Source organism: Somniosus microcephalus, chromosome 2, assembly GCF_052327205.1.
Source record: "Somniosus microcephalus isolate GS21.2 chromosome 2, FLI_Smic_1.0, whole genome shotgun sequence".
Taxonomy (NCBI): Eukaryota; Metazoa; Chordata; class Chondrichthyes; order Squaliformes; family Somniosidae; genus Somniosus; species Somniosus microcephalus.
The window spans coordinates 359,946,109-359,960,916 of NC_140988.1; the positions used below are offsets into that span (position 1 = coordinate 359,946,109).

General features: G+C 46.5%; 1 protein-coding gene across 1 annotated transcript in view; it reads right to left on the reverse strand.

Moving 5' to 3' along the window:
- The window catches only part of suclg1 (succinate-CoA ligase GDP/ADP-forming subunit alph), an 89,543-nt gene extending 76,128 nt beyond the window's left edge, over positions 1-13,415 (reverse strand). The window contains exon 1 of the mRNA XM_085975537.1: positions 13,265-13,415. Within this exon, the coding sequence (XP_085831663.1) occupies positions 13,265-13,298 (34 nt within the window). The 5' untranslated portion in view covers positions 13,299-13,415. The remainder of the gene's footprint in view (positions 1-13,264) is intronic.
- Positions 13,416-14,808: the final 1,393 nt, after the last annotated feature.

Sequence of the window (14,808 nt, forward strand, 5' to 3'; positions counted from 1 at the left end):
TCTTGGCAGAACCCAAACTGGGCATCAGTGAGCAGGTTATTGGTGAGTAAGTGCCACTTGATAGCACTGTCAATGACACCTTCCATCACTTAGCTGATGATTGAGAGTAGACTGATGGGGCAGTAATTGGCCGGATTGAATCTGTCCTGCTTTTTGTGGACAGGACATACCTGGGCAGTTTTCCACATTGTCGGATAGATGCCAGTGTTGTAGCTGTACTGGAGGGATTTGAACACAAGGATGAGAATTTTAAATTTGACATGCTGATGGACCAGGAGCTAATGTAGGTCAGCGAGCACTGGAGTGATGAGCGAATGAGACTTGGTGCGAGTTCGGATACAGGCAGCAGAGTTCTGGATGTGCTCAAGTTTACATAGGGTGGGAGATGGGAGGCCAGCCAGGACAGCATTGGAATAGGCAAGTCTGGAGGTAACAAAATCATGGGTGAGGGTTTCAGCAGCAGACGGGCTGAAGCAGGGGCGGAGACCGACTATATTACAGAGGTGGAATTAGGCAGTCTTGGTAATAGAGAGGAAATGGAGTCGGAAGCTCAACTCTGGATCAAATAGTGAGCCAGGGAGGGGGATGGAATTGGTGGCTAGGGAACGGAGTCTGTGGCAGGGACCGAAGACAAAGGCTTCGGTCTTCCCACTATTTTGTTGGAGGAAATTGCTGCTCATCCAATAGGGACAAGTAGTGTGACAAATCCACAGAATGCCAACAAAGGTTTAGAAAACCCTTATACAACAACTTGCATTTATATATGCCTTTAATGTATAGAGACATAATCAGAAATAAATATGCAATTTAAAAATGTAGGAATTAGAAACGGCTATTCTACACTGGCACACTTCGGTCACCTGAGGAAGAGAGTGTTTGAAGACCAGGACCTCAAACCAGGCACTAAGCTCATGGTCTACAGGGCAGCAGTGATACCCGCCCTGCTGTATGCCTCAGAGGCATGGACCATGTACAGCAGGCACCTCAAAGCACTGGAGAGGTACCACCAATGCTGCCTCCGCAAGATCTTGCAAATCCATTGGCAGGATAGGCGCACCAACGTCAGTATTCTCGCTCAGGACAACTGATATACCTATCAATTCATCCAATGAAAAGCGACGAGTTAAGATAGTAACTATAGGTTTTTATTGGCTAAATGACAGAGCCCACCCTCGTGGGTGATCGGGTCCAACAAGGAGGAATACCAGCCAGTCGACCACCTTTATACCTGGGCAAGCAGGCGGAGCCATGGGCGGAGTCAGCTGTGGTCAGCCCAGGTATAACAGCGTGACAAGAGGTGACCTTGTGTAGTGATACAACAGTGTAAACAGTGATAACCATAGTGTAACGATATAAACAGTGATAACCATAGTGTAACGATAGTGAACGATAAAAGTGGTTTACCACAACAACATCCCCAGCATCGAAGCTTTGACCACGCTCAATCAGCTCCGATGGACGGGTCACATTGTCCGCATGCCCGATACGAGACTCCCAAAACAAGCGCTCTACTCGGAACTCCGACATGGCAAGAGAGCCCCAGGTGGGCAGAGGAAATGCTTCAAGGACACCCTCAAAGCCTCCTTGAAAAAGTGCAACATCTCCACCCACACCTGGGAATCCCTGGCCCAAGACCGCACAAAGCATCCGGGAAGGCGCCGAACACTTTGAGTCTCTTCGCTGGGAGCAAGCGGAAGCCAAGCGCAGGCAGCGCAAGGAGCGCACGTCAACCCAAGCACCCCACCCACCCGCCCCTTCAACCACCGTCTGCCCCACCTGTGACAGAGGCTGTAGGTCCCGCATTGGACTCATCAGTCACCTGCGAACTCATTTTTAATGTGGAAGCAAGTCATCCTCAGTTCCGAGGGACTGCCTAAGAAGATTCTACACTGTCAGCTTTCTCAGCTAAACAGTTCCTGCTGCAGGACATAACCGATGAAATAACTTCAGCGAATACTGCTTTTTAAAATCTTTATCAATAACGTTTAATCCTACATTGGAATTTCTAAAACATTTGTTCTGTACTCATTTCGCAGTTTGGTAAATCGAGCTGCGGTTTACAATTACTGAAGTCACATGGGCGTGAAATACATCCGGTCAATAATTAAGTACAAAACAGGATGACTAGTACAGCGGTAAAATTGACAGAAGGAATTTCAACCCCATGAAGGACAGCAAACATCACATCACAAACCTCGAAACAGTAAACATCACACAGGCTCCGTTCTCCAATTACCCCAGTCAATTTGCAGCTTTAACGAACGGGTCATGAAGTTCATCCGATTGCAATCAAAGCAGCTGAAGGCAGCGCAGAAAAGAGCCACCGGGTTCGAGGCCCGAGTTATGAAGACAGGGAAGGAGGCGTCGGAGAGGTTATCTTATAGAAGTTTCTAAAATAGTTGAGGAATGAGAAAAGTAGCATGCTACTTCAAACTAAATTATATGGGAAGGGCAAAGGGACAATTAGTTTAAACTAGAAAAAGGGAAAATTAAGACAGATACGAGGAAACTCTTTACACAAATGGTCAAACATGGAATCGATGTCTAGACAGAGTAGCAGTCCGTGGCTCAGTGGGTAGCACCCCGCCTCGGAGTCAGAAGGTTGTGGGGTCAAGTCCCACTCCAGGGACCTGAGCACAAAAGATCTAGGCTGGCACTCCAGTGCAGTACTAAGGGAGTGCTGCACTGTCTGAGGTGCCGTTTTTCAGATGAGACGTTAAACCGAGGCCCCATCTGCTCACTCGGGTGGACGTAAAAGGTCCCATGGCCACTATTTTGAAGAAGAGCAGGGGGAGTTCTCCCCGGTGTCCTGGCCAATATTTATCTCTCAACCAACGTCACTTAAAACAGATGATCTGGTCATGATCACGTTGCTGTTTGTGGGAGCTTGCTGTGCGCAAATTGGCTGCCGCGTTTCCTACATTACAACAGTGACACTTCAAAAAGTACCTCACTAGCTGTAAAGCGCTTTGGGACGTCCGGTGGTCGTGAAAGGCGCTATATAAATGCAAGTTTGTCTTTTTAGCAGAGGTAAAAAAAATGAAGAAGGAGTTGGATTCTGCAATGGGAGGATTTTAAGTTATTCTGAGTGGATGAATGGCCTCCTGCATCTGTAATTATTTTGTGCTTTTATCTTAATCTCCAGTGAAAGTGTAATCAGAAGAAAGATGTAGGGCACTCGATCAGCTAAAAGCTTTACTTTTATGCATGACTCACACGAAAGCCCATGTCAGAAACAGATTCAAGTATCAAACGGGAGGATTTATACACATTCTGGGGGGAAACAGGACCTGGTCAGGAGTTAACAATTCCACCAGTCAAAGGGCGAAGAGCAGGACAACGTTCAACTCAGTAAAGCTCCAAAGATTAATCTATGGAAGTTAAACACCGAGCTTTGGAATTCTGGGGAGGAATCATCTGCTTTCTACTTGTTTTTTAAAAATTAATCAGGGACAAAAATGAACAAGAATCATAAAATCATAGAATGGTTACAGCACATAGAAACATAGAAGATAGGAGCAGGAGTAGGCCATTCGGCCCCTCGAGCCTGCTCCGCCATTCAGTGAGATCATGGCTGATCATCCAAATTCAGTACCCGGTTCCTGCCTTCTCCCCATATCCCTTGATCCCTTTAGCCTTAAGAAATATATCTAACTCCTTCTTGAATATATTTAATAAACTGGCCTCCACCGCCCTCTGTGGTAGAGAATTCCACAGGTTCACCACTCTCTGGGTGAAGAAATTCCTCCTCATCTCAGTCCTAAATGGCTTACCCCTTATCCTAAGACTGTGACCCCTGGTTCTGGACTCCCCCGCCATCGGGAACATCCTTCCTGCATCTAGTCCTGTCAGAATTTTATGAGTTTCAATGAGATCCCCTCTCATTCTTCTAAACTCCAGCGAGTACAAGCCCAGTCGACCCAATCTCTCCTCATACGTCATTCCTGCCATCCCAGGTATCAGCCTGGTGAACCTTCGCTGAACTCCCTCCATGGCAAGAACACCCTTCCTCAGATAAGGTGACCAAAACTGCACACAATACTCAAGATGCACAGGAGGCCGCCATTTGGCCCATCGAGCCCATGCCAGCTCTCAGCCAGTCCCATTCCCCCGCCCTTTCCCCGTAGCCCTGCAAATTTCTTTCCTTCAGATACTTATCCAACTCCCTTTTGAAAGCCGTGATTGAATCTGCCTCCACCACCCTTTCAGGCAGTGAATTCTGGATCCTAACCACTCGCTGCATATAAAAGTTTTTTCTTATGCTGTCTTTGGTTCTTTTGCCAATCACCTTAAAAATCGGTCTCCTCTGGTTCTCGACCCTTCTGCCAGTGGGAACAGTTTCTCTATCTACTCTGTCCAGACCCCTCATGATTTTGAACACCCCTATCTAATTTCCGCTCAATCTTCTCTGCTCCAAAGAGAATTGTCAACTTATCCTGCCATCTTCAAGGATTTGTGCACATATACCCACAGGCCTCCCTGTTCCTGCACCCCATTTAAAACTGTACCATTTCGTTTATAGTGCCTCTCCTCGTTCTTCCTATCAAAATGTATCACTTCACACTTCTCGGTGTTAAATCTCATCTGCCATGTGTCTGCCCATTTCAGCAGTCTGTCTGCATACTGCTGAGGTCTATCACTATCCTCCTCACTCTTTCCGATATTTCCGAGTTTCGTGTCATCTGCAAACTTTCAAATTATGCCCTGGATCCCCAAGTCCAGATCATTAAATCAATCAATCTACAAAAAAAAGCAAGAAAAGTGCAAACAAAAAAAACAAGATTGGGGAGAAACACATAAAAATAAGGGAGAGGAATCCACAGAAGCTTACAGCACATTGGGCTGGCTCCTCGCCAGAATATTTGAAACACAATTCAATCCCAAATTATTTGACTTTGTTTTAAAAATGCATGTCCAAACAAAGCAGCTTTGATTCATCAAGCAGCTTTTCCACTGTTGTAATCTTTCCTACATTACAACAGTGACTACACTTCAAAAGTACTTCATTGGCTGGAAAGCGCTTTGGGACGTCCTGAGGCGGTAAAGGGCGCTATATAAATGCAAGTCTTTCTTTCTAATGCATTCATTGGCAAAGGTACTGCCCACTGTGGAACCCAGCCATACATATCGAGATCATAGTCGAGCAGGAAGGACCCAGTTCAATAACCACTCTTTCACCTCTCCCCTTCCCCAGTCTATGATGATCTAGCCAATCACAGCTGGGCTGAGTGTCCCTGAACTTGGAAGGAGGGGTTAAGTGGGAAAACGTTCCTCTCCTGATCACAACCCAATAAATCCCGCAGCGAAGTGCATGTGTGGGGGTAGGATCAGGCTGAGCTATGACACACTTGCCCTCAACTCAGAACTAGTGGAACAGCCTTGTGACACTATTGGGTAGAGTTACCACGTTGGGGGCAATTGGCAATCCCGGCACAGATTGCACTGGTTTTCCGAAGTGAAGTTATGGTTCAAGTTTGCAAACTCATTTGCATAAATCACAAACGTAAAATCTTCCATGAACCAGCGCAATCGGCAAACATTTTAGCACCATACCAGCTTTGTTGGTGTACGGTGGTCAGTTTTAGAAAATGAAGTCTTACTGGTACCTGTGCGCCTAAAAAAAAAAAGCTCAATTTGAAGAGGCTCCTCGAAGGGCTGTAAACGGGAGCAATCGATGGCAACCCATCATGCTCATTAATTCGGTCTGGAGATATGGCCAGCTTCCAATACGATGATTTTAAAAAGATTAGCGTAAAAGAACGAGGAATTTCAAGCGCACGTTATGTCCAGCGTGAATCAAGTTTCTGCTACCTTTAAAAGAAAGCAGAAACTCGATTCACACTGGACATAACTTGCGCTCGAAATTCCTCGATCTTTTACACTAGTTTGGCCGAACCTAGCGCAAACACTGCCCTTTACTGTCCAGCCTCACAACTTGGATGAAATACCAGAAGGTAGCTGGAGGCTTTTCAACACGACCCTGGCAAGACTCAGTACAGGAAACTCTCGATTTACTGGCACCCAAACAACCGGAAATCTCGGTTAACCGGCAAAATTCAGGAGTAGATTCAGTTAAGTTTTTCTTCATATTAGTGGCCGTTCCTGGATCTGTGGCTGTGTAATCGGGGGTTTCTGCACTTGTTGCTAAGCAACAGGGACACTTGGTCTGTGGCCGGGGTTCCTGCAGCTGTTGCTAAGCAACAGGGAAGCCTGGATTTGTTGCTGTGTACGGAGCTCTCGTACCTTTTAACTATAATTCTCTGTAATCCGGACTTTTTGATAACCCGGCACCACGCCGGTCCCGGATTAGAAAGAGTTTCCTGTATCTAGGTCCAGAAATCTCTTGGCCAGACGGCGATTCCTCTAAAGCTGATCAGAGGTTCGCCTTACTGCACGCTCAGTACAGACAACCTGAAGCTGTCAAACAAAGTGCGAGCTTGACCAGCAGTAGCGCCAGTGCCATTCACACCCTGAAACCGGCCGATACACGGCTCAAACCTGCGATACAAGAAGCTCAAATCAACAAGGGAGGAAGAGAGAAAGCAAAATAGACCAGAACAGGTGAGCAAGGGGAGAGTCAGTCATGGGTGGGGGAAGGAAAATAAAATGGAAGAAATGAGCACACGTGGAGAGGGAAAGTTAAGGAGATGGAGAGGAAAAGGATATAAAAGAGGCAATTGAGAGGAAAGATGAGAGAAATAATGGGAATAAGCAATGAGCAAATAAGATGTGGAGAGGGAGGTTTGCACCTGGGCAGGGCTGGAACCGATGTCCTAGGGGGAGTGTTTGCTAGTGCTGTGGGGGAGGGTTTAAACTAAAATGGCAGGGGGTTGGGAACCTGAGCAGGGAGACAAAGGAAAGGGAAACAAGGGTAAAAGCAAAAGATAGGAAGGAGAAAAACAAAAGTGGCAGTCAGAGAAATCAATGGTTTAAATCAAACATGGCCACAGTAAATAATAATTCTAATAGGTCTAAGAGCATTAAAAAAACAAGCCTGAAGGCTTTGTGTCTTAATGCGAGGAGCATTTGTAATAAGGTGGATGAATTGGCTGCGCAAATATAGAGGTAAACAAATACGATTTGGTTGGGATTACGGAAACGTGGCTCAAGGAAGGCCAGGACTGGGAACTCAACATCCAGGGGTATTCGATATTCAGGAAAGATAGGCAAAAAGGAAAGGGAGGTGGGGTAGCATTACTGGTTAAAGAAGGGATTAATACAATTGTAATGAAGGATATTAGCTCTGATGAGGTGGAATCTGTATGGGTAGAATTGAGAAATACTCAGGGGGAAAAAACGTTAGTGGGTGTGGTTTATAGACCTCCAAACAGTAAGGCGGAGGTTGGGGATGGCATTAAAAGAGAAATTAAAGAAGCGTGCAATAAGGGCACAGCAGTCATCATGGATGACTTTAATCTACATATAGATTGGGCCAACCAAATTAGTAATAATACTGTGGAGGAGGAATTCCTGGAGTGTTTACGGGATGGTTTCCTGGACCAATATATCGAGGAACCAACCAGAGATCAGGCCATCTTAGACTGGGTATTATGTAACGAGAAAGGATTAATTAGCAATCTTGTTGTACGAGGCCCCTTGGGTCGGAGCGATCATATGATCGAATTCTTCATTAAGATGGAGAATAAAGTAGTTGAATCAGAGACTAGGGTCCTCAATTTAAATAAAGGAAACTACGATGGTCTGAGGAGCAAGTTGGGTAGGATTGATTGGGGAATGGCACTCAAAGGGTTGACGGTGGATAGGCAATGGCAAACATTCAAAGACCGAATGGATGAACTACAGAATTTGTTCATCCCAGTTTGGCATAAAAAAACAAAAAAGGTGACCCAACCATGGCTAACAAGGGAAATTAGGGATAGCATAAGGTCCAAGGAGAGGGCATATAAATTGGCCAGAAAAAGCAATAATCCTGAGGATTGGGAGCAGTTTAGGATTCAGCAAAGGAGGACAAAGGGATTAATTAAGAAAGGGAAAATAGAATATGAGAGTAAGCTCGCAGGAAACATAAAAACTGACTGTAAAAGCTTTTATAGATATGTGAAGAGAAAAAGATTGGTGAAGTCAAGCGTAGGTCCCTTGCAGTCAGAATCGGGGGAATTTATAATGGGGAACAAAGAAATGGCAGACCAACTAAATACATATTTTGGTTCTGTCTTCACAAAGGAGGACACAAATAACCTCCCAGAGATGCCGGGGAACATAGGGTCTGATGAAAGGGTGGAACTGAAAGAAATCAGTATCTGTAGGGAAATGGTGTTAGGAAAATTGATGGGACTGAAGGCCGATAAATCCCCAGGGCCTGATAATCTACATCCCAGGGTACTTAAGGAAGTGGCCCTAGAAATAGTAGATGCGTTGCTGGTCATCTTCCAGAACTTGATGGACTCTGGAACGGTACCCATGGATTGGCGGCTAGCTAATGTTACCCCACTATTCAAAAAAGGTGGTAGAGAAAAGGCGGTGAATTATAGACCGGTAAGCTTGACATCGGTAGTGGGGAAAATGCTAGAGTCCATTATAAAAGATGTAATAGCAGAGCACTTGGAAAGCAGTGACTGGATCGGACAAAGTCAACATGGATTTACAAAAGGTAAATCATGCTTGACTAATCTACTGGAATTTTTTGAGGATGTAACTGGTAAAATAGATAAGGGAGAACCAGTGGATGTGGTGTATTTGGACTTTCAGAAGGCTTTCGATAAGGTCCCGCATAAGAGATTAGCGTGCAAAATTAAGGCACATGGGATTGGGGGCAAGGTATTGACTTGGATAGAGAACTGGTTGGCGGACAGAAAGCAAAGAGTTGGAATAAACAGGTCGTTTTCCGAGTGGCAGGCAGTGACTAGTGGGGTACCGCAAGGATCGGTCCTAGGACCTCAGCTGTTCACAATATATATTAATGATCTGGACGAGGGAATTGGATGTAGTATCTCCAAATTTGCAGATGATACAAAGCTGGGTGGGAGGGTATGCTGTGAGGAGGATGTCGTGAAACTCCAGCAAGATTTGGACAGGTTGGGTGATTGGGCAGAAACATGGCAAATGCACTATAATGTGGATAAATGTGAGGTTATCCATTTTGGTGGCAAAAACAGGAAGGCAGATTATTTGAATGGCAATAGATTGGGAGAAGGGGAAGTGCAAAGAGACCTGGGTGTTCTTGTACACCAGTCGCTGAAGGTAAGCATGCAGGTGCAGCAGGCGGTTAAGAAGGCAAATGGTATGTTGGCCTTCGTAGCAAGAGGGTTCGAGTACAAGAACAAGGATGTCTTGCTGCAGTTGTACAGGGCCTTGGTGAGACCACACCTTGAGTATTGTGTGCAGTTTTGGTCACCTTACCTGAGGAAGGACGTTCTTGCCATGGAAGGAGTGCAGCGAAGATTCACCAGGCTGATACCTGGGATGGCAGGAATGACGTATGAGGAGAGATTGTGTCGATTGGGCTTATACTCACTGGAGTTTAGAAGATTGAGGGGATCTCATCGAAACCTATAAAATTCTGTCAGGCCTGGACAGACTAGATGCAGGAAGGATGTTTCTGATGGCCGGGGAGTCCAGAACCAGGGGTCATAGTCTAAGGATAAGGGGTAAGCCATTTAGGACTGAAATGAGGAGGAATTTCTTCACCCAGAGAGTGGTGAACCTGTGGAATTCTCTGCCACAGAGGGCAGTGGAGGCCAATTCATTAAGTATATTCAAGAAGGAGTTGGATATATTTCTTAAGGCTAAAGGGATATGGGGAGAAGGCAGGGACAGGGTACTGAGTTTGGATGATCAGCCATGATCTCATTGAATGGCGGAGCAGGCTCGAAGGGCCGAATGGCCTACTCCTGCTCCTATCTTCTATGTTTCTATGAGAGAAATATGTGGGGAAAATAGGTGCGGGAGAGAGAAGTGGGGAGAGTAGTATCTCAGACAGAAAAGAGATGGAGATTGAAAGTACTTATGGAGTCTGCTTCAACAACAATTTCTGGTAGATATTTCCCCATTCTAACCACCTTGTATGTAAAGGTTTGTTTCAAACCTCCTCAAATCTTTGTGATCCTCTTAACTTTGAACCTTCTCATTGACCACCTTGCCGACCACTTTACGTTTTAAAGAGAGCGCTTCCAATTCTTTTTTTAAAAACATAGTCACAGCTTTTAAAAGTATTTTAACAGTGGGTGTGCCTTCTGAAGAATTTGTTACAACTTTGACTGTTACAATCTGCTGCCACTCAATGCATTTTAACAACAGACATGCACATATGCTTCTCAACTGCTTCAGCAAGAGCAGTCTCAATGTAAATTAGACAGCAAAATTACTTTTCTTCTTCTGGACCTGAAGTTAAACACTACAGGAGCTACAGTACGTATCAGTGCATTCACACTCTATCAGACATACCGAATCGCTCATGAGCTTGCTGTGGGTGTGGAGTGCCATTCATCCCAGCACACAAACTAAATTGGTCGTGATTTGTTATTGCTGTAATATTAAGAGCTCACAGTGTATGTGTACGAAACAGTTCAGCTAGCTTTGTAAAATATTCTTAACACTGTTATCAGGAGTGACACGCAATTGGGGAATTCGCTTTTTTGTTCCCTCCTGCCCGTCTCTACTTTGCCCTTCCCAAATTACAGTTCAGGTCTCAGCTCGACACCATCCAGGACAAAGCAGCCCGCACGATCGGCACTCCATCCACCACCTGAAACATTCACTCCCTCCACCACTGGCGTACCGTGGCTGCAGTGTGCACCATCTACAAGATGCACTGCAACAACTCACCAAGGCTTCTTCGGCAGCACCTCCCAAACCCGCGACCTCTTCCACCTAGACGGACAAGGGCAGCAGGCGCATGGGAACACCACCACCTCCAAGTTCCCCTCCAAGTCACACACCATCCTGACTTAGAAGTATATCGCCGATCCTTCATAGTTGCTGGGTCAAAATCCTGGAACTCCCTCCCTAACAGCACTGTTGGAGTACCTTCACCACACGGACTGCAGCGGTTCAAGGCGGCTCACCACCACCTTCTCAAGGGCAACTAGTGATGGGCAATAAATGCTGGCCTTGCCAGCGACGCCCAGATCCCATAAGCGAATAAAAAAAAAGGTTTAAAGAGTGGGGGAGTGGGCTTAGCTTGGAAATCAGTTGGATTTTCCATTGATCCTGGTTCCGCACCATCTTTAGTAAAGCGGGAACCACTTCGCAGCAATGCTAAAACTGGCGTGTAAATTCACTCCAACAGAAATTCGCCACAAACAAAAATGTATGAAAGAATTTGCCACTACATACATCAGCGATTGCCCAGCCCTGGGAAGCTGTGCTTGGTGACGATTACCTGTATGATAGAGCACTTGCAGATGTTTTGGTTCAGAAAACAATTGAAATCAGGCTGGATCAGGCTCAAGTACCCTCAGTCCACACATTTTCCTGCACTTAACGCTGCTGACACATGCAGAACATCCATCTGTACTTAAATTAGTGTCAGCCAGTGGCTCAGTCCGTAGCACCCTTGCCTCTTAGTCAGAAGCTTGTGGATTCAGAGTCAGAAGGTTGTGGGTCCAGAGTCCCACTCCCAACAACTTGAGCACAAAAATCGAGGCTGACACTCCAATGCAGTGCTGAGGGAGTGCTGCACTGTCGGAGGTGCCATCTTTCGGATGAGACGTTAAACCGAGGCCCCGTCTGCCCTCTCGGGTATAAGATTCCATGGCACTATTCCGAAGAGGAGAAGGGGAGTTATCCCCGGTGTCTTGGCCAATATTTATCCCTCAATCAACACTAAAAACAAACAGATTATCTGGTCATTATCACATTGCTGTTTCTGGGAGCTTGCTGTGCACAAATCAGCTGCTGTATTTCCTACATTACAACAGTAACTACACTTCGAAAAAAAATGTACTTCATTGGCTGTAAAGCGCTTTGGGACGTCCGGTGGTCATGAAAGGCGCTGTATAAATGCAATTTCTTTAAAGTAATATTTTAAAACCCAACATAAAAGCAAAAAACTCTCAAACATATGGAAACAGTTAATGGCACTAGAAAGAAAGACTTGCATTCACATAGCGTCTTTCACGACCACCAGATGGCTCAAAGCACTTTACAGTCAATGAAGTACTTTTGAAGCATAGCCACTGTTGTAATGTGGGAAACGCGGCAGCCAATTTATGCACAGCAAGGTCCCACAAACAGCAATGTGATAATGACCAGATAATCTGCTTTTTGTTATGTTGGTTGAGGGATAAATATGCGCCAGGACACCGAGCGATAACTCCCCTGCTCTTCTTCGAAATAGTGGCCACGGGATCTTTTACATCCACCCGAGAGCAGACAGGCCCACGGTTTAACGTTTCATCCGAAAGACGGCACCTCCGACAGTGCAGCAACTCCCTCGGCACTGCACCGGGAGTGTCGGCCTAGCTTTACGTGCTCGAAAGTCCCTGGAGTTGGGACTTATGAACCCACAACCTTCTGAAACTTATAAAATTCTAACAGGGCTAGACAGACGAGATGCAGGATGTTCCCGATGGTCAGGGAGTCCAGAACCAGGGGTCACAGTCTAAGGATAAGGGGTAAGCCATTTAAGACAGAAATGAGGAGGAATTTCTTCACCCAGAGAGTGGTGAACCTGTGGAATTCTCTACTACAGAAGGCAGTGGAGGCCAATTCACTAAATATATTCAAGAAGGAGTTAGATATATTTCTTAAGGCTAAAGGGATCAAGGGATACGGGGAGAAGGCAGGGACAGGGTACCGAGTTTGGATGATCAGCCATGATCGTATTAAATGGCGGAGCAGGCTCGAGGGGCCGAATGGCCTACTCCTGCTCCTATCTTCTATGTTTCTAATCAAGAGGCGAGTGTGCTACCCAGTGAGCCACGGCTGACACTATAACATACAATAATGGAGAAGACACTATAACATATAATAATGGAGAAAACAGTCTGCATTTGACTCGGGGGGGGGGGGGGGGGGGGCGGGGGCTCATGTCAAAACACTAGATGTGGAAGACAAGCCCATTTTTCTCTCTCTCTCTCTCTCTCTCTCTCTGCCTGAGTGTGGCTTTGAGCTGAGGGACTGTCCCGGGTTTGGGGGTCAGAGGTCAGTCTGCGGCCTGTGACTTGAGGGGGCCGTCGGTCAAACAACAGCAGCAACAACAACAAACAAACAAAACAGAAAGAAAATGGAGCCGAGGCGGGGAAGGAGTGGGAACGGGGCCGCGGGCAGCCGGTTTCGCGGGCACTGCGCGGTGAATACTCACCGAGGAACCGCGCCAACAGCCCACGATGCGCCATCGCCTCCCGCACCGCGGTCACTGGCCAATGACAAGCGCCAGGACCCACAGCAGCCGCCTCAGCCCAAGCCTCCAAAAAAACACAGCAACAAGGCCACACCTCGCTAATTTAAATAGGCGCCGCCTCCGCTTTCTCTTTTTAAATTCTAATTTTTTTTTTCCACCCCCCCCAAGTTTTTATTTTATTTACCAGGCTGATCTGATTGGTTACCTAAAGGGCGGGCTTTTGGCCTTAGCCTGGGGATTCTGGGAAATGCAGTTCTGTTAGCTGGTCCAGCAGCCTGAGATTGAATCTTGTCCGCTTTACTTGCTCTTGGAGCTGGCAGTGCTGGTTTTCTTGGGCAGCAGCACCGCCTGGATATTAGGCAGCACCCCGCCCTGAGCGATGGTCACCTTTCCCAGCAGTTTGTTGAGCTCCTCGTCGTTGCGGATGGCCAACTACAGGTGTCTGGGGATGATGGGGGTCTTCCTGTTGTCGCGGGCCGCGTTGCCGGCCAGCTCCAGGATTTCAGCGGTCAGATACTCGAGCACAGCAGCCATGTAGACCGGGGCTCCGGCACCCACACGCTCAGCGTAGTTGCCCTTTCGCAGGAGCCTGTGAACACGGCCCACAGGGAACTGCAGTCCGGCCCGGGATGAGCGAGACTTGGCCTTAGCCCGAGCTTTACCGCCGGTTTTTCCTCTTCCAGACATTTCCACAATCCACTGGTTTAGCACAGAGAATTGCCAAAGGGTTTTCAGCCGAAACTTTGACTCTTATTTTCTCTCCACGGATGTTGCCTGGCCTGCTGAGTTTTTCCAGCATTTTCTGTTGTTATTACAGAGAATTGCAATGATTAACCAACAACTTACATTTCTAAAACAAAAGCAAAATACTGCGGATGCTGGAAATCTGAAATATTGGGTTCTGACGAAGGGTCATCGACCCGAAACGTTGACTGTTTCTCTCTCCACGGGTGCTGCCTGACCTGCTGAGTGTTTCCAGCATTTTTGGTTGTTATTTCAGTTTTCCAGCATCCGCAGTATTTTGCGATTGTATTAGGTCTTGTCAGGTCTGTAAAGAGAAACAAAAACAAAACAGTTTAAATCTTGTGCACAAACAGAACACCTTTGATAGAGGTGTACAAGATTATGACGGGTTTGGATAGGCTAGACGGGGAAAGGTTGTTCCCACTAGTTGATGGTACAAGGACTAGGGGACGCAGATTTAAGGATTTGGGCAAGAGATACAGGGGGATGTGAGGAAAAACTTTTTTACGCAGCGAGTGGTGAGGACCTGGAACTCGCTGCTGACGGAAGTGGTGGAAGTGGAGACACTCAATGTTTTCAAGGGGAGACTGGATAGGCATTTGAGGGAAATAAACTTGCAGGGCTATGGGGATAGAGCAGGGGAATGGGACTGACTGGATTGCTCTACAGAGAGCCGGCACGAACTCGATGGGCTGAATGGCCTCCTTCTATGAGAAGTTGTTTTAAAATAGGGTGACCATATTTTCTAAACCGAATCCGGG